The following is a 25,144-nucleotide window of genomic DNA, read 5'->3' as shown; positions in this document are numbered from 1 at the left end:
CGCTACATGGCACGGTCAAAAATAAAAAGGACCACATACTGTATGGTTACATTTCTATGAAATGTCTAGAATTCCAAAATAAGGAAGTTCACAGAAACAGAGAGTGGATGAGTGGTTGTCAGATGATGGGGGGAGTGGAGAATGGGGAGTGATTGCTAATAGATATGCAGTTTCTTTTTGCGATGTTGAAAATTTTCTAGATTTAGATTGTATGGATGGGTATACGACATGGTGAATATACTGAAAACCACTGACGTGTGCCCTTTAAAATGATGAATTTTATGTTATGTAAATTATATACTGTGACTCAGTGGAATTTATTCCTGGTATACAGGCTGGTTCAACGTGTGAAAATCAGTTAATGTAATCCATTACATCAATAGGCTAAAGAAGAAAAATCATTTGATTATCAATAGATACATCCATTCACGATCAGTTCTCTTAGCAAACTAGGAATAGAGGGGAATCGTTCTCAACTAGGTAAAGAATATTTACAAAAATTCTACATCTAACATCATACTTAAATGTGAAAAGTTAGTTCTCTCCCTAATATTAGGAATGAGGTAAGGCTCTCCCTTCTTATTCTTTCTATTCACATTGTACTAAAAGTCATAGCTAATGCAGTAAGACAAAAAAGGAAATAAAAGCTACACAGAATGAGAAGAAAGAACTAAAACGGTCTTTGTTTACACGTGACATGATTGTCTATGCAGAAAATCCCGAAGAATTAACAAACTCTTGGAACTAATAAGCTACTGTGGGAAAGTTACAGGATACAAGATTTATCCAAAGAAATCTATTGTTTTCCTATGTGCCAGCAATGAGCTATTAGAATTTGAAACTAAAAATAGAACGCTTTTTACCTTTAGCACCAGAAAATTGGCACAAGATCTACATGAGGAAAACTACAAAAGTCTGATGAATGAAGTAAAGGAAGATCTAAATAAATGGAAAGATAATCCATGTCCATGGATAGGCAGACTCAATATGCCAGTTCTTCCCAACTTAACCTATAGATTTAGTGCCATCCCCATCAAAATTCAAAAAATTTACTGATTCTAAAGTTTATATGGAAAGGTAGTGTAAAACAAACAAACAAATCAGCGTATACAGGTGAAAGAACAGGCAGACAGGTCAATGAAACAGAACAGAGAGCCTAAAATATAACAACTGATTTGTGACAAAGGAACAAAGACAGTTCAATGGAGAAAGGATAGTTTTAATACAAATAATGCTGGAACAATTGGACATCCACATACAAAAAAAAGAAAAATAATCTGTATATGTACCTTGTTATTATATAGTCGCTCAGTCATGAGCGGTGGACTGCAGCCCACCAGGCTCCTCTGTCCATGGGATTTTCCAGGCAAGAATACTGGAGTGGGTTGCTAGTTGCTTCTCCAGGGGATCTTCCTGACCCAGGGATTGAACTGCTATCTCCTGCTTTGTCAGGCCTATTCTTTACCACTGAGCCACTGGGGAAGCCCATATACATACCTTAAACCTTTCAAAAAAATTAACTCAGAATGGATCATAAACCTAAAGGCAAAATGCAAAACTATAGAACTCCTAGATGAAAACAAGGGAAAACCTAGATTACCTTGGCAGTGAGTTTTTAAATATAATACCAAAAGCATGATATATGAAAGAAAAATTTGATGAGCTGGACTTCTTGAAAATTAAAAACTTCTGCTGTGTGAAAGACACTGTTAAGAGAATGAAGAGACTAGCCACAGACCGGGAGAAAGTATTTGCAAAACATTTATCTGATAAAGGACTTATATCTAAAATATACAAAGAATTTTTAAAACTCAACAGTAAGAAAATAAACAGCCCAACTGAAAAGTAGGCAAAAGATCTCAAATGGCTCACAAGAAGATAAACAGATGCCAAATAAGCATATAAAAAATATGCTCAGCATCGTATATCATTGGGGCTTCCCAGGTGACTCAGTAAAGAAACTGCCTGCAGTGCAGGACACCTGCGTTCCATCCCCTGGAGAAGGGAATGACTACTCACTCTGGTAGTCTTGCCTAGAGAATCCCATGGACAGAGGAGCCTGGTGGGCTACAGTCCATGGGATCGCAGAGTTGGAGAGGACGGAGCGACTAGCACTTTCACTTTTTCTTTTCGTATATCTTTAGGGGATTGGAAGTTAAAACAACAAGGAGATACAAGTACATACCTATTAGAATGGCTAAAAAAAACCTGATACCACTAAATGCTGGTAAGGATGTGGAACAATAGGACCTCTGAATCATTTCTGGTAGGAATGCAGAATGGCACAGCTACTTTGAAAGACAGTTTGGCGGTTTCTTAGAAAGCAAACTAAGTCTTGCCATCGTGCTTCTAGGTATGTACTCAAATGAGTTGAAAACTTACGTCCACACACAAACTTGCACATAAATGTTTATAACAGCTTTATTCTGATTGCAAAAAATTGACAAGGTGTCCTTTGGCGGGTGAATAGATAGACAAACCAGGGAACATTCATAGAATGGAATATCTTTTTAGTAATAGAAAGAAATGAAAGGAAAAGAAATAGAAAGAAATGAGCTATGAAGCCATGAAGACATGGAGAAAACTCAGATGCATGTTGCTATGTAAAAGAAGCCAGTCTGAAAAAGTCTACATAATATAAAAGGCCAACTGCATGACATTCTGGAGAAGGCAAAACTCTAGAGACAGTAAAAAGATCAGTGGTTGCCAGGAGGTGGAGGGTGGGAAGGATGAGAGCTGGGGATTTCTAGGGCAATGAAACTGTTCTGTGTGATACTGTAATGGTGGATACATGACCTTTTGTGTTTGGCAAAATCGTAGAATGTACAACACCAAGAGTGAACCCTAATGTAACCTGTGGACTTAAGTTATTATAATACTGTTGGATTAATACAGGTTCATCCGTTGTAACAAATATACTGCACTAATGGGAGATATTAATAATAGGGGAAACCCTGGGGAGAGGTGGGGCAGGGCGACGGGGATATATGTGAAGTCTCTACTTTCTGTTCAATTTTCCTGTAAACCTCAAACTCCTCTAAGAAAGTTAAAATTTATAGAAAGAAAAAGAATATTAAAAATTTTTATTGGAATATAGTTGCTTTACAATGTTGGGTTACTTTCTACTGTACAGCACAGTGAATCAGCTATAGGTGTACATACCAGTTCAGTTCACTCAGTCGTGTCCAACTCTTTTCGACCTCATGGACTGAAACACACCAGTCTTCCCTGTCCATCACCAACTCCTGGAGCTTGCTCAGACTCATGTCCATCAAGTCGGTGATGCCATCCAACCAGCTCATCCTCTGTCGTCCCCTTCTCCTGCCTTCAGTCTTTCCCAGCATCAGGGTCTTTTCCAATTAATCAGTTCTTCACATCAGGTGGCCAAAGTATTGGAGCTTCAGCCTCAGCATCAGTCCTTGCAATGAATATGACTGACTTCCAATGACTGATTTCCTTTAGGATGGACTGGTTGGATCTCCAGGTGTACATATATCCCCTCTATTTTTTGCCATTTCTTGATCTTCAACTGAAACCCAGCTCTGAGCCCCATTCCTCCTGCCAGGAACTGTCCAGTAGCTCGGAGTTTTTACGCTTTCCAGCTGCAAACCTTCCCCAAGGGGGTTACCTTATTAGCATGGGAACAGAGCTTGGGGGAGGGAACCATGTCCAGAAAGAAATATATCAATAACGGCGTAATATCAAACACAGCCCTGTGTTAGTAACCTGTGGCCTTAGGAACAGCTCCTGGAAAGCCTGGGTTCTGACCTGAATCTCTCCCTTTAGCCTCTGTTAGAGGAAATACTGGAGGAAGCAGGTTTCCTAGGCAACCTGCCCCGCATCGTGGGTGGCCAGTATGACTCAATCCACACCACCCTCCCAGAACTGACTCATTGAGAAGTTACAAGAGATGTGATTTCCCCCTCCAGGCCTGAGGAATATCCCGGGTGTCTCCGGTGTTTTGTAGGGTCACAGCCTCAGGGTTACATATTTGGGGTGGGGCCTTGGGTGTCTTGCACACTTACCCAACTGTCCCGGGAGACTCCACCCCAGTCTTGCACCAGGAGCTGGGTTAGAACAGTGTGCATGAAGGACGGGCCACTGTCAGAGGAAGCACAGACAGTGGGGAAGCAGAGGGGGAGGGGATGGGCACCCAAACCAGCCTGAAGTCTAGAGGCAAAGCGACCTTGTAAAAGGGAGACAGAAGAATGTCTATTAAGAGCCGCATTGTAATGGAAAAGAGTCTGAACAAGAATAGACGCACATGTATGTATAACTGAGTCACTTTGCTGTGCACCTGCAGCTAACATAACATTGTAAATCGACTAGACTTCAGTTAAGAAAGGAATCTCAGGTTTGGGGGAAGGTACAGTAAAAAAAGAGCCACATCAAAAGCAGGGAAGATGGTGGAAATGTTTTGAGTGAAGGGAACACAGGCAGGAAGAAGTCTCTAAGAGAGAAGGAAGGTGGGGGTGTAAGACTGGCCCGGGAGGAAGGGCCCAGACCCTTCAGGGGCTTGTAAGCAGGGTTGGAGGTTGAACTTTGTCCTAAGGCAACGGAAAAGCTTAAGCAGCAGGGAAGGAATGAGAGATATGCTTTGTCTGAGAAGACAATTCTGCATAGAACGTCTCTGCTCTGATTCTGTGAGTTTAAGAAAATGCATGGGGGAAGGATGTGTTATATAGGCATGTAAATGTATCAACCAGACTGGAAGGATAACAGGCCACCCCAAGCAGAGAGAGTGTATCTTTGAAAAGAAAAAGTGGGGTGCAGGTGTTGTAAAGCCACGCGTTCCAGGAAACAAACTCACTCAGAAAGACAATGCAGATAGTGAAGTGCAGTTTATTACTCCGGCGCGCCCAAGACACAGTCTCCTCTTAGCCAAGGACCTCGACCAGTTTGTGTGAAAACCTTATATACCCTAAGTGTATAAGGTTCCCTGAAACTAGTCTGAACAAAGGAAAAAGAAAGATACAATCAAAGTTAACCCATGATCATATGCCTTAAGCCAAGTTGTTCAGTTCAGTTCAGTTCAGTCGCTCAGTCGTGTCCGACTCTGCGACCCCATGAATCGCAGCACGCCAGGCCTCCCTGTCCATCACCAACTCCCGGAGTTCACTCAGATTCATGTCCATCGAGTCAGTGATGCCATCCAACCATCTCATCCTCTGTCATCCCCTTCTCCTCCTGCCCCCAATCCCTCCTAGAATCAGAGTCTTTTCCAATGAGTCAACTCTTCGCATGAGGTGGCCAAAGTACTGGAGTTTCAGCTTTAGCATCATTCCTTCCAAAGAAATCCCAGGGCTGATCTCCTTCAGAATGGACTGGTTGGATCTCCTTGCAGTCCAAGGGACTCTCAAGAGTCTTCTCCAACACCACAGTTCAAAAGCATCAATTCTTCGGCGCTCAGCCTTCTTCACAGTCCAACTCTCACATCCATACATGACCACAGGAAAAACTATAGCCTTGACTAAACGGACCTTTGTTGACAAAGTAATGTCTCTGCTTTTGAATATGCTGTCTAGGTTCGTCATAACTTTCCTTCCAAGGAGCAAGCATCTTTTAACTTCATGGCTGCAGTCACCATCTGCAGTGATTTTGGAGCCCCAGAAAATAAAGTCTGACACTGTTTCCACTGTTTCCCCATCTATTTCCCATGAAGTGGTGGGACCGGATGCCATGATCTTCGTTTTCTGAATGTTGAGCTTTAAGCCAACTTTTTCACTCTCCACTTTCACTTTCATCAAGAGGCTTTTGAGTTCCTCTTCACTTTCTGCCATAAGGGTGGTGTCCTCTGCATATCTGAGGTTATTGATATTTCTCCCGGCAATCTTGATTCCAGCTTGTGTTTCTTCCAGTCCAGCATTTCTCCTGATGTACTCTGCATATAAGTTAAATAAGCAGGGTGACAATATACAGCCTTGACGTACTCCTTTTCCTCTTTGGAACCAGTCTGTTGTTCCATGTCCAGTTCTAACTGTTGCTTCCTGACCTGCATACAGATTTCTCAAGAGGCAGGTCAGGTGGTCTGGTATTCCCACCTCTTGAAGAATTTTCCACAGTTTATTGTGATCCACACAGTCAAAGGCTTTGGCATAGTCAATAAAGCAGAAATAGATGTTTTTCTGGAACTCTCTTGCTTTTTCCATGATCCAGCCAAGTTGTTAACAGTGGACAATTATCAATAGGCCTGTGGTCATACCCCAGTAAGCATAATAGAATGTATGATTCTATTCAATTACACAGATAATTGGGGTATTCTTTTAGCTACAGAGAGCCCTGGGGCTCTTCCTTCCGGGGGCCTGGTTTTCCAGTTGGTATGTCGTTTCCATAGATACTGGACAAATAGCTCAAAGTCCATAGTCTGGCCCAAGATGGAGTCCTGCTTTCAAGATAGAGCCTGTTCTGTTTCCTCCTTCACAGGTAGCTGGTCAGGCTAAGAAAGCTTTCAAGATTTATTCCAGACACATATATAGTGTGAGTCTTAAAATATTTTTATTGAGGTACTTTTAAAAAAATGTTATTTATTTATTTATTTGGTTGTGCCGGCACACGGGAGCTTTGATCTCTGTTTCGGCATGCGCGATCTTTAGTTGTGGCATGCGAACTCTTCTTTGCAGCATGTGGGATCTAGTTCCCTGATCAGGGCTGGAACCCAGGGCCCCTGCATTGGGAGCTCGGAGTCTTAAGCCACCGGACCACCAGAAAAGTCCCTGGGGTTTGGTTTACCGTATAGTGAAATGTCCAAGTTTTATTGTACAGTTTGATGGGTTACAGCAGATGCATACACCCATGTAACCTGTACTTCTATCAAGATACAGAATATTTCCATCATCCCAGAAAGTTTTCTCATGCCCATTCCTGGTCATCTCTCCTTATTAAGCCTTCCAGGGACAACTACTATTTTGATTTATTTCACTACAGATTAGTTTTGCCTGTTCTAAAACTTAAATGGAACCATAGAATATCTGTTTTGTGTGTGTCCAGACTATTTGCACAACACATTTTTGTTATTCATCCATGTTACACACATTCATAATTTGCTCTTTTTAATTCCTTCCATCACCAAGTAGTAATGGATTATAGAAATATATCAAATAATTGGTTTATCCATTCTCTTACTGGTGGATCTGGTTGTTTTCAGTTTGAGGCTATTATGATTTATCTATATTTTTTAGATAAAGAGTTTTTGTTCAATTATTCAGTACGCTTTCATTCATTTATTTGGCTGTGCTGAGTCTTAGTTGTGTCACGTGGAGCCTTTTGTTGCGAGGCGCAGATTCTCTTACTTGTGGTTCCCAGGCTCAGTAGTTTTGGTGCACAGGCTTAGTTGCTCCATGGCATGTGGGCTTTTCCTGGACTGGGGATTGAACCCATGTCTCCTGCATTGGCAGGCAGATTCTTTACCACTGAGCCACCAGGGAAGCCCAGAAATCCACTGTCTTTTGAATTATTTTTTCTTCTCAGAGAAGATGTTGTTTCTCTCTTGCCACTTTTAAAATTTTTCTTTTCTCTTTAGTTTTTCAAAGTTTGATTGTGTTGGGTCTTGGTGCGTATTTCTTGGCTCCGTTTTGTTTGGGATTCACACAATTTTTTCAATCTGTTGTTTTATGTATTTTGCCAAATTTGCCAAGTTTTCAGCCGTTATTTCTTGGCGTACTTTTTTAGCTCTGTCCTCTACCACTGGGACTCAGATGATAAGAATGTTAGAGCTGTTTGTATAGCCACATTTCCTTAAGGCTCTGTCCATTTTTCATTTGATTTTCTCTCTATTGTTCAGATCAGATAATGTTATTGTTCTGTATTTAAGTTCATTGGTTCTTTTCTTTGTCCCCTCCATTCTGATGTTGAACTCATCCACTGAGCTTTTTTTATTTCAGTTATTATATATTTTCAGTTCCATTTGGTACTTAATTTACCTCATATTTCTTTGCTGAGACTTTTCTAGTTTTCATGTGTTTATAATCATTCACGGAAGCATTTTAAATGATTATTGCTTTAAAATCTTTTTCAGTTATTTTTAATGTCTGTCATTTTGGGGTTGGCATCTACTGATTGCCTTTTCTTATTCATTTAGGATCTTCCTTATTCTTGATGTGACTAGTTACTTTCTGTCGCAATCTGGACATTTGGGGTATTTTTTTATAAGAGTTATAAGATGCTGGATCTTATTTAAACCTCTTATTTAAATCTGTTTTGTTGACTTTCTCTCCAACATGTTCCTGAAAGGGAAAGTGGGGCAGGGCTGGGGGCTGGGGTGAAAGAACCACCTTTTTACTGCCAGGTGAGGGTATAAATCTGGGATAAGGAAATGGCAACCCACTCCAATGTTCTTGCCTGGAGAATCCCAGGGACAGGGGGAGCCTGGTGGGCTGCCGTCTATGGGGTCGCACAGAGTCGGACACGACTGAAGTGACTTAGCAGAGGGTATAAATCTAGGTTCCATGCTTAGCTTCCATTGACATTGAGAAGGTGCGTCCGTATTACCACTGGCTGCTGCTGCTGCTGCTGCTAAGTCACTTCAGTCATGTCCAACCCTGTGCGACCCTATGAACAGCAGCCCACCAGGCTCCTCTGTCCACAGGATTCTCTAGGCAAGAATACTGGAGTGGATTGCCATTTCCTTCTCCACTGGGTGGAGTGGGAATTCTGGCTTCACAAATAGGCCTCCACTGATACCTCCCTTGCTGGGAGGGGCAAGGGTGCATCATAGCTCCGTGCTTGCTTAGTCACTTCAGTCATGTCCCACTCTCTGTGACTCCATTGTCCATGGGGTTCTCCAGGCAAGAATACTGGAGTGGGTTGCCATTTCCTTCTCCATCGTAGCTCCACTGATACCAAATGGGTTTCCCAGGTGGCGCTAGTGGTAAAGACCTTACCCACCAGTGCAGGAGACCTAAGAGACACAGGTTCAATCCCTGGATTGGGAAGATCCCCTGGAGAAGGGCATGGCAAAGCCACTCCAGTATTCTTCCCTGGAGAATCAGGGGAGTCTAGCAGGCTACAGTCCATGCGGTCGCAAAGAGTCAGACACAGTTGAAGTGACTGAGCACATTGATACCTGGGGTGGAGGAAATGACCTCATTGCCGCTGGGTAGTAGTGAATGCCCTGACTCCTTCACTAGGCTTCCTCTGACACCACCACATAGTGGGAGGAGGCACTCTTACTGTCTGTTGGGGCTGGAAATCCAGGCTTCCCAGTGGTCTCCACTGAGAAGTGAAGGTGGAGGGGGCTTATTACTACCAGTGTCGATACAAGACCTGGCTCCCTACTTGGCTTTCTCAGACACCACCTGTGGTTGGGGAGGGGTTGGGGTACCTCATGACAGTCTGGCCAGAACTAACAAATCATATTCTGGTAGCTCAGTTGATAAAGAATCCGCCTGCTAATGCAGGAGACCCAGGTTCAATCCCTGGGTTTGGAAGATCCCCTGGAAAAGAAAATGGCAACCCACTCCAGTCTTCTTGCCTGGAAAGTCCTTTGTACAGAGAAGCCTGGCGGGCTCAGTCCACGGGGTCGCAAGAGTCGGAAACAACTTAGCAACTAAACCACCACCACCATTCATGAATGGAATAGAGAGAAGGAGAGAGACTTTTCATATCTAATTGGGCAAAAATTGAAAGAGCATAAAAAGGAGGCTGAAGAAGATGGGCATGCTGGTGACTGAGAGCAATCACCTGCTGGTGATTAATGGAGAGAAGATTGGTGGTAAGTGGTCTTCATCCTGAGAGGGAAAAAAAGATGTTCAAGGGATGAGATAATGAATTAGACAATCTGTCTCAAATTTATTTCAATGGCAGAGGATCTGGAGGTCTCAGTGTTCCCTAAAATCTTCTCTGCCCAAAACTATGAAATATTCGTGTCTGTTTTACAAACTGGAAATGGTTTTGCAGAAAGTGAGCAGCTATAATGAATGCAATTTGTCACAACCACAGTCTTTTTCCACATCCAAAAAAAATCAGAAATCTGCCAGTATATGTGTAATTGGCCTTTCTGGAGTTTCTACATTTGCATTCATTTGCTGTTTTATTACTCCGTGAGCGTTTGCTGGCAAACAAGACAGGCTCTGAATTTGAAAGGCGGCAGGATTAAACAGGGCCTTCCCACGTGGTGCTAGTGATAAAGAATCCACCTGCATTAGCAGGAGATGTAATGAGATGTGGGTTTGATCCCTGGTTTGGGAAGACGGCATGGCAGGAGGGCATGGCAACCCACTTCAGTGTTTTTCTGTGGAGAATCCCATGGACAGAGAAGCCTGGTGGGCTACAGTCCATAGGGTCACAAAGAGTCGGACATAAACGGAAGCAACTAGCACACACACGGGATTAAACAGTCTCCAAGGCCAGGTGCCCACGGTTTAGCCCAGGAATCCATAGAATTTGGTTGCTGCCTGGGGTCTGTGCCTTGGTACATTCTTATAGTCTGTCTTTGGTTCCCCATCTTGGCAGTAATTTCTGTTTACCCATCTCCAGCTCCTTTATGTATACAGAGAAGCTAAATTGCCTAGATCATGCCAAGACAAGACATGCCTCACTTACCAGGGAGAGAAAGCTCTGTCTCCTCATTTGTAAAATGGGAAAATGGGGGAAAGAGTGTATCTACCTCATACGGATTCAGTGAATTAATTTATTGAAAACACCTAGACAGTGCCTGGCACATAGTAAGCCCTCAGTTAGCATTAACTGCTGTTATAAGTATTACATACAAAGGCAATATAATGCATCTTACTGTCTTTCAGTATTCTTCCAGATGATTACTTGGGTAGAAGGGAGTCAGATGGACCTGGGTTCAAATTCTGCCTAAACTGCTTGCAGTTGTATGATCTTGGGAAGGTCATTTAGCTACCAGGGACTGCATTTGCCTCCTCCTTGTATGTTCAGAGTTTTATGAGGTTATTCAGAGTAAATGAGCTCAAGGCTTCAAGCCCTAAGCACAGGAGTCAGTGCTGCAACCTGTTAGCATCTTTCTTCTTCTCTCCTCCATTCTTCATCCCATCTCTTCTTGGTCTGAACCACAACTTGGTCTTCCTGGGAATCCTTGTGCTCTTTCCTTGGTAAAGAAGAGTGTGAGCTAAGGTGGGAAGTAGGCAAAGGCTTATCTCTGCCCTCTTGGCTCCTTTTGGCACACTTCCCCTACATCCGCCCCCTGCCCTCCCATGCCACCACCACCTACCTTTTCACACATCCTCGCTCTCCCGGCCCTAGAGCCGTTCTGCTGCCCACTGTCCACCGTCACTGCCGTCACAGACCCATCTGTTGGCTAAATGTCCCTCCAGGAATCTTACGTTCTTGAAAAATAAGCGAGGACAGAGGAAGTGAGCCACCACCCTAACCCAGGGAGAATGAATCACTGACAATGAGGATTTAGGCAATTTTTGTGCAAGATGGCTTCCAGGGAAGCCTCAGATGATAACACCGAGGTGAAACCATGTACCCAGCCCTTTGGGTGTCTAGAACACAGTGGAGATAACTTCCTGCAAACACGGTGTAGGCGATGGTGTGGGCTCTGGAGTACAGCCAAGGTGGGCTGTGCTTACAGCTCAGGCTATAAGAACGATGACCACGGGAATTTGTCCAAGTAAACGGCTCACCCTCCCTGAGCTGCAGGAATTGTACATAACTGTGAGTATGCCGTGGGGTGACTGTGATCATTAAACTAGACTGTCACGGGGGAGTACCAAGCCTGGGACCTGACATGGAACAGCCACTCAGTGGTAGGCAGTCTGTCCTCTTTCCTTCTCTCCTGTTCTCTAGGCTGAAACTGATAGACAATTGATGTTCCTATCTAATATCACAAAGATGTCGGTTAATTTATCTAGTATCACAAAAATATCGATTAATTCTTCTTTTTTTCTCACTGTTTTTAAAAATTGCAGTAAAATACTTATGACATAAATTTTACCACTGTAACTATTTTTAAGCATATGGTTTCGTAGTGTTTTTTCACATTGCTGTGCAACTGACCTACAGAACTCTTTTCATCTTGTAAAACTAAAACTCTATACCCATGAAATAACCCCCGCCCCTTTTCCTGAACACCTGGAAACCACCATTGAACTTTCTGTCTCTACAAATTTGACTACTCTAGAGACTCATAGAAGTGGAACCATACAGCGTTTTTTTGTGACTGGCTTATTTCACTTGGCGTGATGTCCTCAAGATTCTTCCTCGATGGAGCACGTGACAGAGCTTCCTTCCTTTTTAAGGCTGAATACTATCCCATTGTATGTGCGGACCACGTCTGATATCCATTCGTCTGTCCGTGGACACATGGATGGCTTCTACATTTGGCTATTGTGAATACTGCTTCAGTGGACATGGGTGTCCAATAATATGTTCCGGTCTCTGCTTTCAGTTCTTTGGGGTATATGCCAAGAAGTGGAATTGCTGGATCATGTGGTAATTCTATTCTTGATTTTTTGAGGAATCAGCGTGCCATTTTCTATACTGGCTATCCCATTTTACTTTCCCACCAGCAGTGCACAAGGGTTCCAGTTGCTCCACACCCCCACTAACACTTATTTTTGTTTTTCATAATGACTATGCTAATGGGTGTGCAGTGGTACCTCATTGTGGTTTTGATGTGGATTTCCCTAGTGATTAGTGATGTTGAGCATCTTTTCATGTGCTTATTGGCCAATTGTGTATCTTTGGAGAAATGTTTATTCAAGACCTCTGACCATTTTTAATTGGGTTTTTTGTTGTGTTGAGTTGCAAGACTTCCTTGTATATTTTGGATATCACCTCCTTGTTAGACATAAACGATTTGCAAATATCCTCTCCCTCTCTGTAGGCTGCCTTTTCACTCTGTTGATTTTTCCCTCTGATGCAAGAGTTTTATATTTTAATGTAGTCAAGTTTATCTATTTTTCCCTTTTATTGCCGGTGCTTTGGTGTCTTTTCCAAGAACTCATTGACAAAGCTAATGTGATGAAGTGTTCCTCCTGTTTTATTCTGAGTTTTGCAGTTTAAACTCTTTACGTTTCATTCTCTGATTCATTTTGAATTAATTCTTTATGATACTGAATTTTCCTGTCTACCGAAAGGTTATGCATTTCTGTTTATTTGCCTTCCTTTGTGTTCCTCAAAAGTTTTACTTCACTGAATTCCTGCAGATTTTAAAAGCTTATTTTCTCTTATTTTATTCTTTTTGTTGCTGTGTAGGTGGGTCTCTTTCCAACACCATTTCTGTTTTTTGTGTGTCTGAATGATATTAACTTCTACTTTAATTTGTATGCAGCCACCTTATCTGATTCTCTTATTTGTGGTAGCCATTTTTCATTTCATTATTTTGGCTTTCTATAAACAATTTGAGGGTGAAGAAGTATACATTATGCCAGTCCTATAGTTGGCAAAGCTGTAATTCATAGTAAGCCTCCATGAATGACACATGACACATACAGCCTCAGAAAGTTCCTCACCCACACACTCTTCCTGGAGTTACTCGAAATACCGTGGCTGAGCAACAAATGAATTAAAATTAAGAACTCGTAGATAAGGATAAGTGAAGTAAGTGCAGTCGTTCAGTCGTGTCTGACTCTTTGTGACCCCATGGACAGTAACCTGCACCAGGCTCCTCCGTCCATGGGATTTTCTAGACAAGAGTACTGGAGTGGGTTGCCATTTCCTTCTCCAGGGAATCTTCCCGACAATGGTACAAAACAAGACAGCAAGCAATGAAATAAACTGAACTTAAAGCCACTGTTCAGGAAAAAAAAAACTATAATTATCGTAGTTATTATGTTTACTATAAATTTCAAAAATAATTATTTCAGGAATTGTGATGTGTGAAAATTTCTAACACAAATCTGGATTCTTATTTTAAGAGAAAACAATATTACAATAGTCAGATTAAGAGAGGAGCTAAAATCGCAAGATTCAAAAATAAATTTTAAAAATATATAGAAATTCTAGACCTAGATCCTTGCTAAGAAATTTAAAAATCTGACTAAGATGAATGATACCGTCCGAAAATTTAAATTTGCAAAATTGACCCAGGAGTAGTTGAATATCTACACAGCCCCAAAACTCTGGAATAAATTTGAAAAAGAATTCTAAAATTAACCTTGAGGAGAGGAGCAGAGGTCACTCACTGCCGCACAATAGTGTCTGATTCTCACTCAATCCGGAGGGTTGCATGACTGTCCTGAGGTTCTGGACTCAGATTCTAGTTATAGATTCACCACTTTCTTTAAAATTTTATTGATGAATAGTTGATTTATAATGTTGTATTAATTTCTGCTGAACAGCAAAATGATTCAGTTATATATATACACATATATGTATATAAATTCCTTTTTATATTCCTTTCCATTATGGCTTATCACAGAATATTGAATATAGTTCCCTGTGCTCTACAGTAGGACCTTCTTGTTTATCTAGGCTCTATATAATAGTTTGCATCTACTGATCCCAAACTCCCACTCCATCCCTCCCCTACTCCACTTTGCCTTGGCAACCACAAATCTATTGTCTATGTCTGTGAGTCTGTTTCTGTTTCATTGATAAGTTCATCTGTGTCATAGTTTAGAGTCCACATATAAGTGAGATACCATATGGCATTGATTTGTCTTTCTCTTTCTGACTTTCTTCACTTAGTATGATAATCTACAGTTCCATCCAAGTTGCTGCAAATGGCATGATTTCATTCTTTTTTGTGACTGAGCAGTATCCCGTTGTATATATGTACCACATCTTCTTTATCCATTCATCTGTAGATGGACATTTAGGTTGCTTCCATGTCTTGGCTATTGTGAACAGCTCTGCTATGAATGTAGGGGGTGCATGCATCCTTTCCAGTTATAGTTTTGTCTGGATATATGCCCACGAGAGGGATTGCTGGATCATATGAGATTTGCCACTCTCTAATCTGAGCAAGTCCTTCATTGCTCAGAGCCCCCATTTTCTTGTCTGTAGAATGGGAGAGTTGCACTAGATGGTCTATAAGGGGCCTTTCTAGTCTCATGGTCTAGTGTATGATGCATGTGTGTGGTGGGGATGTGGGGATGAGTGTATTTGTAAAATAGAAAATGTTACTGTACATCAGAGTCATCCAGGGAGTGTTTTCTTAGCCTGACCTCAAAGCCACCTAGAGTTGAAATGTGTATACTGAGAAAGCACCCTGATAGCTAATTGAACACATTTATTGAATGTATATTATGTACCAGGCACTGTTCTAAATATTTTTCATTTATTAACCCATTATGTACAACCTTGAGCTCTCCCAGACACTAACAACACTGTTCCTTTAGGGGACACCAAATTGATGATAGAAACAAATGCGTCAACATTTTATGGTAACATTTGGTCATAGTGTTATCAAGATATTCCAGAATATATTAATGTTGTTGTTCAGTTGCTAAGTAGTGTCTGACTATGACTCCGCAGATTACAGCACGCCAGGCTCCTTTGTTCTCCGCTATCAAATTCACACCCACTGAGTTGGTGGTACTATCTAACTATCTCATCCTCTGTCGCCCCCCTTTCCTCCTGCCCTTAATCTTTCCCAACATCAGGGTCTTTCCCATGAATTAGCTCTTCACATCAGATGGCCAAAGTATTGGAGCTTCAGCTTCAGCCTTGTATTAACTATTAAATACTAATTTTTCCTAATTGCCATCAAAATGAAAATACGGTTTAAGCATTCTTCCAGAAAGGCCTCAGAGACCCTCTTAAAACCCTAGAGATTCTCAACTCCAGTTTAGGAACATGGGGTTAGGGGATTTTGAGGCAGCCAGTTCTGCACTGGTCCACCCACAAGTAATTAGGACCTGTGACTGTTCATTAAATCTAATCAAGTTCATGAAGGGCAGTGAAGCTTTGCATACCCACTTGGAAAGATATATAAAGGTTATGTAAAGCCTAGGTAACTATTAAAGCATTGTATAGACCCAGGTATACCCTTCACCAGGGCTTCCCAGATGGCTCAGTGGTAAAGAATCCTCCTGCCAAGGAGACGTGGGTTTGATCCCTAGGTCAAGAAGGTCCCCTGGAGAAGGAAATGGCAACCCACTCCAGTATTCTTGCCTGGGAAATCTCATGGACAGAGGAGCCTGGCGAGCTACAGTCCATGGGCTCGTAAAGAGTCGGACACAATTTAGCGAATAAACAACAACTGCAACAACATACTCTTCACCAAGCTTCCCTTAACGTTAGCAGTTTATATGACGTGGTGCAATTATCCAAACCAGGAAATGATAGTGATCCACATCCGTACTTGAATTCTAGCCAGTGTCCCCTAACATCCCCTTTCAGTTCCAGAATCTAGTCCAGGACCCCACATCACATTTAGTTTTTGTGTCTCCTTAGTCTCCTCCTGTCTGTGACAATTACTAAGTCTTCCCTTATATTTTATGACCTTGACTCTTTGGTAAATTATATTATGGAATTTGTCTGCATTCAGTTCTTTTGTTTTGTTTGTTTGTTTTGGCCACACTCTGAGGCATGTGAGATCTTACTACCCCATCAGGGCTCGAACCTGTGCCCCCTGCCTTGGAAGTGCAGACCCTTAACCACTGAACCGCCAGGGAAGTCCCTACGTTTGGTTTTGAATGGTTACTCATGATTTGGTTTGTGTGGTTGGGAATTTTTGGCAAGAATCCCACAGAAGTGATGTTGTGTCTCTTGTAGTGACTTGAATCAGGATATGGGAGGATACGTGATGTTGACACGTGTTATTATTGGTGATATTAAATTTAGTCATGAAGTCAAAGTAGGGCTGGATTTCTCTACTGTGACATTATTTTTTCTTGTAATTGATCAGTTTATTGGGGAAAATACTCAAAAACTATGCACATATCTTGTTTTCTCTCAGATTTTCACTCACAGATTTTAGTATCTGTTGGTGGATCTTGCCTGTAATAATTAGAACTGTGGTGTTGGTGTAATGGTCATTTTGTATTTTTCTCATTCCTGTTACATTTATTAACTAGAATTCTTTTGTGAAGAAGACCTGTACTTTCTCTTCCATTTATTGATTTTTTTACTTTATACTTTATGACATTAGTGTAGACTTATGGGTATTTATTTCATCCTGTGAATTATTATCCAACACTTTCATTATTTAGTTGTTCAGACTATCCTGGCTTTGACCATTGGAAGCTCCTGTAAGTTGGCTCCTGTGCCTTTTAACATTCCCCATCAGTGGCTCAGTGGTAAAGAATCTGCCTGCCAATGCAGGAGCCACAGGAGATACAAGTTAGATCCCTGGGTCAGGAAGATACCCTGGAGGGAGAAATAGCAACCCACTCCAGTATTCTTGCCTAGAAAATCCCATGGAGAGAGGAGCCTGGTGGGCTGCGGTCCGTGGGGTCACAAAGAGTCAGACACAACTGAGCATGCACACATCTTTTTCTAAATATTGGTTTATTTTCTGGTTCTACAAGATGTACCAAGCCTCCAGATTTATCTTCTGTATTTCCTGCCCCAATCCTAAAATCAGCTGTTTGTCTAGGAAGCCTTGGTTCCTTTGATTGGAAAATGATATTTAGAAACCAAAGTCTGGGTGCTGGGGGTGCTTATCATTACTGGGAAGTCATTGTTTCTAGGCTCTCTCAACAGTCAGAGCTAGAAAATATAGGTACGCATATTAATTCATAGTCCACACAAATGATTTTTTCACTTCTATATGTGTCCATCTGTTGTTGTTGCTCTAATACTTTGGCCACCTGATGTGAAGAGCCAACTCATTGGAAAAGACCCACATGCTGGGAAAGATTGAGGGGAGGAGGAGAAGGGGATGACAGAGGACGAGATGGTTGGATGGTATCACTGACTGAATGGACATGAGTTTGAGCAAGCTCTGGGAGATGGTGAAGGACAGAGAAGCTTGGCATGCTGCAGTCCATGGGGTCGCAAAGAGTCAGACACGACTGAGCAACTGAACAGATACATATCTTTCTGAGTAGACATTAAAACCCATGAGTTGATACTGATTTCTCCAATTCCAGTCCTACACCAGAAGTTGGTTCATTCTAGACTTATCCCTTTCCTTGTCTGTAACTTCTTTCTCTAACAGTAAGAAACTGGCTCTCGATATGTGTGATCTGTTTGCAAATTTGTTCGGTCCTAGCATACAGGTGCTAGTGGTAAAATCCGCCTGCAGTGCAGGAATGCAAGGGACACAGGTTTGATCCCTGGGTCGGGCATATCCCCTGGAGAAGGAAACAGCAACCCACTCCAGTATTGTTGCTTGGGAAATTCCATGGACAGAGCAGTGGGTTACAGTAGTAGGAGGTGGGCTACAGTCCATGGGGTCGTACAGAGTCAAACATGACTGAGCATACACACACCCAACATACACATGAAGGAGTTTCAGGATTTATAACCCACATCTCTATAAGAAGCAAGTTTAGTAACTAGAACGCAGTATTCATATATGGTTCTTTTTGTCTTTAGCCTTACAGTATGCAGTGGAAGTACTGTTTTCCACTAAGTACTGTTTTCCTGTTTTACTCAGGTTAGTTTCTGTATTCCCATTCCTTACAGTGTGGTTCTACTAATCATTTAATAGTCGTTAAGGTAATTTGTTGTTTGGTTGTTTGGTTCCTACTTTTTCCCCCCACTCCTCCCCAGATCCTGGTTTGATTTCATTAAAAAAATTTTTTAAATTTATTTATGTATTTGGCTGCACAGAGTCTTAGTTGCAGCATGTGGGATCTAGTTCCCTGACCATGGGTCAGACCTGGGCCCCCTGCACTGGGAGCGCAGAGTCTTAGCCCCTGGACCAGCAGGGAAGTCCTCTATTTATTTCATTTGGGATATGTAAAATATTGCTATGGTTCCAAGAGTTGAAGCCATGTATGAAGGTCTCCTCAGAGAAGAGCTACTCCTCCTTACCCCCCATCTCATTCCGTTACCCCTTCCATCTCACCCCAGTCTCCTTGGTTTCTGGTATATCCTTCCTGTATTGGAAATGAAATTTTTACAAATTAGTTCAAAGAAGAGATTCTGCCTTATGAAGAGACATGAGGAGGAGACTGGTGATACAGAAGGGAGATGAAGCCTCAGACGACCGTAGGAAGGGGGAGAGGGAGGGGTGACCCAGGACCAAAGCAGTGGGGCCAGCCCAGCACCACAGGCCTTGGTGTTTCTCATATGTCCACCTTTGGGAGTAAGTCTTCAAAACGTGGGCCTGGAATATTCCAGAACACAAAGTTAGCAGTGTGGAGTGTTGCCAGAGCCTGGAGGCCCACACTTCCCTCTCTAGGAGATGTAGACTCCACAATTCTGCTGTTTTCCACTAAATCCCTCAAGAAAAGAACCTTTCTTCATGGCCACATGTGGGGCTGCATCAGGAAACCAGGCCGACCCTGCCCATGAGGGGAGGCGCCTCCTGTCTTGCATCGTGGGGTCATGTCATCATGAGAAGAGGTGGTTTCCCTCTGCCCTCCAGCACCTGCTCCCCACACCCCTGAGCCATCAGACCTCACTGGCCTCACTGTCCTGCTCAGGTCCCCAGTGAGGACTCATCCTTACTGGCTCAGAAGAGGAACTCAGAGGTGGAGGCAGGCCCTGTTGTTGAGTGTTTCAACACTACCCCACTGAGGGTGAAAGAGGGGGGCAATTCCCATTCCTGGCAGCAGCTGGAATTTCACAACTTGACCTCCTGGTAGTAAGGTGGCAGGGCTGAGGGCTGGGGGGTTGGTAGGGGGATGCCAAGGGAAGCCAGGCCTTGCCCACCAAGCCTTTGAGAAAAGTCATCATCCTAGGGAGGGAGAGGTACCCCCTCTTCCCCTTTCATCTCTGCCCAAAGCCACTGGAGTTCTGCTGACAAGTCACCAAAGGCGGCTGATGACTGACTCATCAGACGGAAGTGAGCTTGCCAGAGGGCTGGGCTGTGAACCGCAGTGTGCTGGGCTAACCCCCCCAGTGCAGCCAGGATCCCCGGCCAGGCTCCCATCCCTCGGCTCCCAGGACCCAGCACCTCAGGGAGGTCCTGCCTCTGTGAAGAGCCAGGTCAAGCTCAAGATGGCCTCAGGGTACCAGGGAGACTGCCTAGTTCCTCAAGGATAAGGTCTTGATTTGTCTCTGAATGAGCAGCCAAAGACACGGAGGCCTGGAGATGGGAAAGTCGCTTGGGGCCCAGAGACAGGGAGAAGCCTGGCCCCGTGGCACTGGACGGGGTGCTGGGGAGCAGCCTTCAGCGTCCATGCGTCCACTGTCAGCAGCCCAGGACACTGCTCTGAGGATGGGGCAGCGGCAGACATGATGTCGGCTGAGGATGTGCGTTTGTGTCCTGCCTCTGCATCAGACATGCTGGGACATCGGAGGGCACTCATTCCTGCCTCCTGACAGCCAGCTTGTCTGTTGCAGCAGGGATTGGATGGAGGGACCTTTAAACTTAGTTCACCGGGATGGCTCAGTGATAAAGAATCCACCTGCCAATGCAGGAGACACAGGTTTGATCCCAGATCAGGAAGATCCCCTGGAGGAGGGAATGGCAATCCACTCCAGTATTCTTGCCTGGAGAATCCCATAGACAGAGAAGCCTGGCAGGCTACAGTCCATGGGGTCACAAAGAGTCAGACATGACTGAGCGAAGGGAAAAGGAACACACCAGGTTCTGCCTTTTCTCTGAGCGAGAGAACACCTGGGCCCCTTGAGCCATCGTGGTCATCACTCAGTCCAGCTGAGGTTGTTTGCTTCTGGGGGTCCTGGTCCTCTTCCTGGAGGAGGCAGGGCTGCGGTGGGCAGCTAATATAGACACGTGTGCTGGGAATGGAGGTCTCCTAAAGCAAGATCATGTTAGTTAACTGAGTCTACACTCGCCACGGTAGTAACAAAAAATGTTATTTTTCTCCCAGCAACTGTATCTGACTGGGCCAAGGAGCAGTCAGAGCCAGACTGTCTGGGTTGCCACCCCTAGCTGCGTGACCTTAGGCAAGTTGTTTAACCTCTCTGTGCTACAGAGTGCCCACGCTCCCTCTGGCTTCCCCACAAAGTGTCCAGTCTTCAGCCTCTTACTGCTTTGTTTCCCTTACCAGGCTGGAGGCCCTCCAGGTGAAGAATCAACAAAATAGCTCCAGTCCAGCTTTTCATCCTAGTATCCTAGATTGAACCCGTGTCTCTTGCGTCTCCCGCCTTGGCAGGTGAATTCTTTACACCTAGTGCGGGGCCACTTTTAGTGCGTGGGGGTTAGTAAATCCCTGGAGGAAAGAATGCATGCGCACTGCTTCCCGGGGGGCCTGCCCCCACGCCATCCCAGGGACATCGCTAAAGTGAGGTGATGCTGAGCTGCTCACAAAGGGCTTCTGTTTCCCTCGGTGTCTTGTTCCTCCCTGGCTGGGGAAGTGGGAGGATTTGCCTGCTGGGCTTCTGTGAACTGACCACTGGGTCCAGGCCAGGATGTCCTGCGTCTTTGCATGTCATTTGCATGGCTCAGCTCTGAGCTCTGTGCTTCTGCTTGTGGTTTCTGGGTCCATCCCCTGTTCCACAGAGCTGGACAACTGCTTCCTTTGCTTCCCTCTGTGACCTGGCCTGACTGGCCAACTGTGGGGTCAGCCTGGACAGGGTGAATGCAGGGAAATTTCCTAGGAAAGAGGGATCACGGAAAAGACTGTAGCAGGAACGCTTTCCTGTCTTGAAAGCTTGTTCAGTGCATCCACCCTGGCATTGAATTTCCCCAACAGCCCTGGAGGCTTAGTACCCTTATCATACCCATTTTACAGCTAAGTAAACTGAAATACAGAGAAGTGAAAGACGTTGCCTAGTGCGTGGCTAGCAAATACTAGAGTGGAGATTTGAGTCCAAGTCTGTTGATGCCAAACACCAGGCTTATTCCTTGACTAGGTGACCTGTCACAGCTTCCCTGGGGACCCAGGAGCCCATGCTTCAGTGTGAAGCTGGCCCTGCTGCAGGCTTTCAGAATGGGGCCCTTGGCACCATTGCCCATCTGGTACTAAAACCCCTTCTTAGATCTCCTCCTCAGCAGCCCTCCAGCCTGAGCTCAGTACCCCTGTCCCTCATCAGCAGGAAAGAGAAGGTGGTTCTCTGAAAGACTAAGCTAAGGAAGGTCTTTGAGTAACTGGTAACTTTGCTAAGCCTCAGAGAAAGCAAAGAAAAACAGCCAAAGTGGAGGTGACGGCAGGAAAGGACCGGGTGCCTGGGGCCTGGGCACCTGAGCAGAGGGTATGGTGTGCTGGGGGTGGGGCGCCTGTGAAGGCGGGAGGCCCCTGACACACTGAGGGGGATCTCTGCCATGTGGTCATCAGGAACAGGCTCCCTGCCTGCCCGTCCTTGGGGGCTGGGGGACTCAAGCCTGGAAATTCAGAAGAAAGTCCCCCAAGTGATGCTGGTTTTTCCTTTGAGGTCCTCCTGCCCAGCAATGGGGCTGTCCATGTCCCGGGCACTCCCCAGGCTCTTGGAGACACTCACCCCTGCCTGTGGGGCCCACACATCTCCACTCCCCTCCTCCCCCGACACCTCACTTCCCTAGCCTGTGCTGTTGGGTGGCCCGAGTGCCCTGTCTTGCCTCTCTGAGCGGCACAGCCAGGGGCCAGTCCAGCCCTGGAGGCAGCCAACTGACGGCCCGGGGCTGTGAGTGCCCACTGTCTCCACTGGCTGCCCTGCTCGGCCATGTGCTCCTTGAGCCTGAGGGTCTCCAGACTGACCAGTGTCTGTCCCCCACACAGGCGATGACTCAGGATGCAGCAAGGGGCCACGACATGCACGGAGGACCGCATCCAGCACGCCCTGGAGCGCTGCTTGCATGGGCTCAGCCTCAGCCGCCGCTCCACCTCCTGGTCAGGTAGGTTCCCAGGGAGCTGGGGAGGAGGCGCATTGAGGGGCTGCAGGGAACACTGGGCCAGGCCCGGGCGGGCAGATTCTGGTTCCAACCCTGTCTGCTTGACTCGGACCTCACCTAGGCAGGTGCTCGGCAGCAGGGCACCTGACGGAGAGTTGCCCTGGGTCAGGGGGCGGGCGTTTCTCCTCTCCCCCATGCTGTCTTCTTCATCCTCCTTGGGTGCTGGAAGCCTATGTCCCTAAGGTCTGCTTAGAAACAGCTGCTGATTTCAAAAAAGCAGCTAAGACTCCATGAACAGCCCTCCCCATAATTCTCCCATTTTACCTGATTTCTAGTTCTCTCCAGAGCCTCGTCCTCCTCTTCCCCATAAAACAATGGAGAATCTCGGCAGACCTTCAGAAAGTAGGAGTTCTCCATGTCATGTGATCCCCAGGACTGAGAAACGGGGGTATCTGTAGACTGGGGCAGTTGTGTCTCCAAGGCTGGTGCCTAACTATAATATCTCCTTATGCTTTTAAAGATTTCCCCTATCTCACTTGCCTCCCTAACTACCCTATGAGATAGACATCCATGTGCCTTGAATATACCTGGTTCCTCCCTACTTCAGGACCTTTGGCACTTGCTGCCTGGGATTTATCCTTCAGAACTCTGCAGATCTGGCTCCTTCTCATTCAAGTCTCAGCTCACACATCACCTTCTCAGAGAGGCTTTCCTTGGCCTTTGGAATTAAGCAGATCTGACTTACAGCTGACTCTCATGGGCTGTAGGAACTTGTGCAAGTCCCTTAGCCTCTCAGGGCTCAACTTCCTTGCCTGTAAAATGGGAATAATAATAGCAGGAACCACCTTCCCAAGGAGAGGATGGGAGACTCAGTGGAGGTGATGTATGAAAAGCCTGCCAACTTATAGATACAGTTTTTGTTGTTCAGTTGCTCAGTTGTGTCTTACTCTTCGCAACCCCACGGACTGCAGCACACCAGGCTTTCCTGTCTTTCACTATCTCCTGGAGCTTGCTGAAACTCATGTCTATGGAGTCAGTGATGCTATCTAACCATCTCATCCTCTGCTGACCCCCTTCTCTTGCCTTCAGTCTTTCCCAGCATCAGGATCTTTTCCAGTGAGTTGGCTCGTTGCATCAGGTGGCTAAAGTATTGGAGCGTCAGCATCAGTCCTTCCAATGAATATCCAGGATGGATTTCCTTTAGGATTGACTGGTTTGATCTCTTTGCAGTCCAAGGGACTCTCAAGAGTCTTCTCCAGCACCACAGTTCAAAAGCATCAATTCTTTGGTGCTCAGCCTTCTTTATGGTCCAACTCTCCCATCCGTACATGACTAAAGGTACACAGTAGGTGCTCAATAAATGGCAGTTTTCTTCCTTCTGGCCTCCCACCCAGGTTTTAAGGAGACTAAGTTTACAGAATTGAGGGGCCATTTTTAAGTTAAAGAATGCAAAGATATCCGACTTTGGCAAAAGTTACCAAAACCTGTGACCATAGGAATGCAGTGTTCAGGACCTTCAGGACTTTGGAAGGAGCTCAGACACAGAGGGGGCCACTTGCGCCCACACTGCTCTCACCCCCCTATCTCACACACACACACAGGCCTCCATGACCGCCTCTTTAACTTGAGGATTTACCCTTACTGGCTGCAGGGAAGCAGATTGACAAACTAAGAAAAATCTGGGGAAGTTACAGGGTGACAAAGTAGTAATTGTCACTTTTAAAGCAGACATGAATGGTGCTTCCCCTTCCCAGGCTCCACCACCCGATAGTCCCTGGAGGTCCCATGGCTGTCACAGACTCAGCCTCATGTCCTGGGATGGAGCTTGTGGGGCACCTGTTCTTGTTCCTCCAGCCGTCTCTGCTCCTGTCCCCCTTCCCTGCATCTCAGAGGTTGTGGGCAGGCTGATGCTCTCTGGAGGGACAAGGAGCAGAGTCGTGGCCTGTTCCTTGGCCTCTAAGGGAGATCCCAGCCCCTCTGTGTCACTTGAACCTCCTGTCTCAGTAGGAAGAAGCTTACTATTATCTAGATGGGGCCTGATAGGGTCCAGTGTGTTGGTCTAGAATTTTCTGAGAGTCTTCCATCAGAAGGTAATGCCCCAGTGCAGCCCCAGGGATGCCCAATTCTCTCCAACCCTGAGCTGACTGACCCCTGGCCTCTCCTCCGTTTCCAGCTGGGTTGTGTCTGAACTGCTGGAGCCTGCAGGAGCTGGTGAGCAGGGACCCGGGCCACTTCCTTATCCTCCTGGAGCAGATCCTGCAGAAGACCCGAGAGGTGAGGGCTCAGCTTGGCTTTGAAGGGCAGCACTGGGTCAGCCTTGTAGAGTTGAGACATAGGTCCCCACAGGACTTCCCTGGTAGCTCAGTGGTAAAGAACCCTCCTGCCAAAGCTGGAGGCATA

General features: G+C 45.1%; 1 protein-coding gene across 11 annotated transcripts in view; it reads left to right on the top strand.

Annotated features, from left to right (window-relative positions):
- Positions 1–25,144, top strand: part of PIK3R5 (phosphoinositide-3-kinase regulatory subunit 5) — an 87,568-nt gene that overhangs the window by 26,049 nt on the left and 36,375 nt on the right. For 4 of the 11 annotated variants that reach the window (XM_061391023.1, XM_061391020.1, XM_061391022.1 and 1 more), the window contains exons 2-3: positions 22,632–22,747; positions 24,918–25,018. In XM_061391023.1, the coding sequence (XP_061247007.1) occupies positions 22,645–22,747; positions 24,918–25,018 (204 nt within the window). In that variant the 5' untranslated portion in view covers positions 22,632–22,644. Of the gene's footprint in view, positions 1–13,753; positions 21,090–22,631; positions 22,748–24,917; positions 25,019–25,144 lie in introns of those variants that run through there. The other 7 variants (XM_061391026.1, XM_061391017.1, XM_061391018.1 and 4 more) reach the window with 4 other exon arrangements.

Source organism: Bos javanicus, chromosome 19 (assembly GCF_032452875.1).
Source record: "Bos javanicus breed banteng chromosome 19, ARS-OSU_banteng_1.0, whole genome shotgun sequence".
NCBI lineage: Eukaryota > Metazoa > Chordata > Mammalia > Artiodactyla > Bovidae > Bos > Bos javanicus.
The sequence above is the reverse complement of the archived record's forward strand: the minus strand, read 5'-3'. Positions and strand labels throughout refer to the sequence as shown.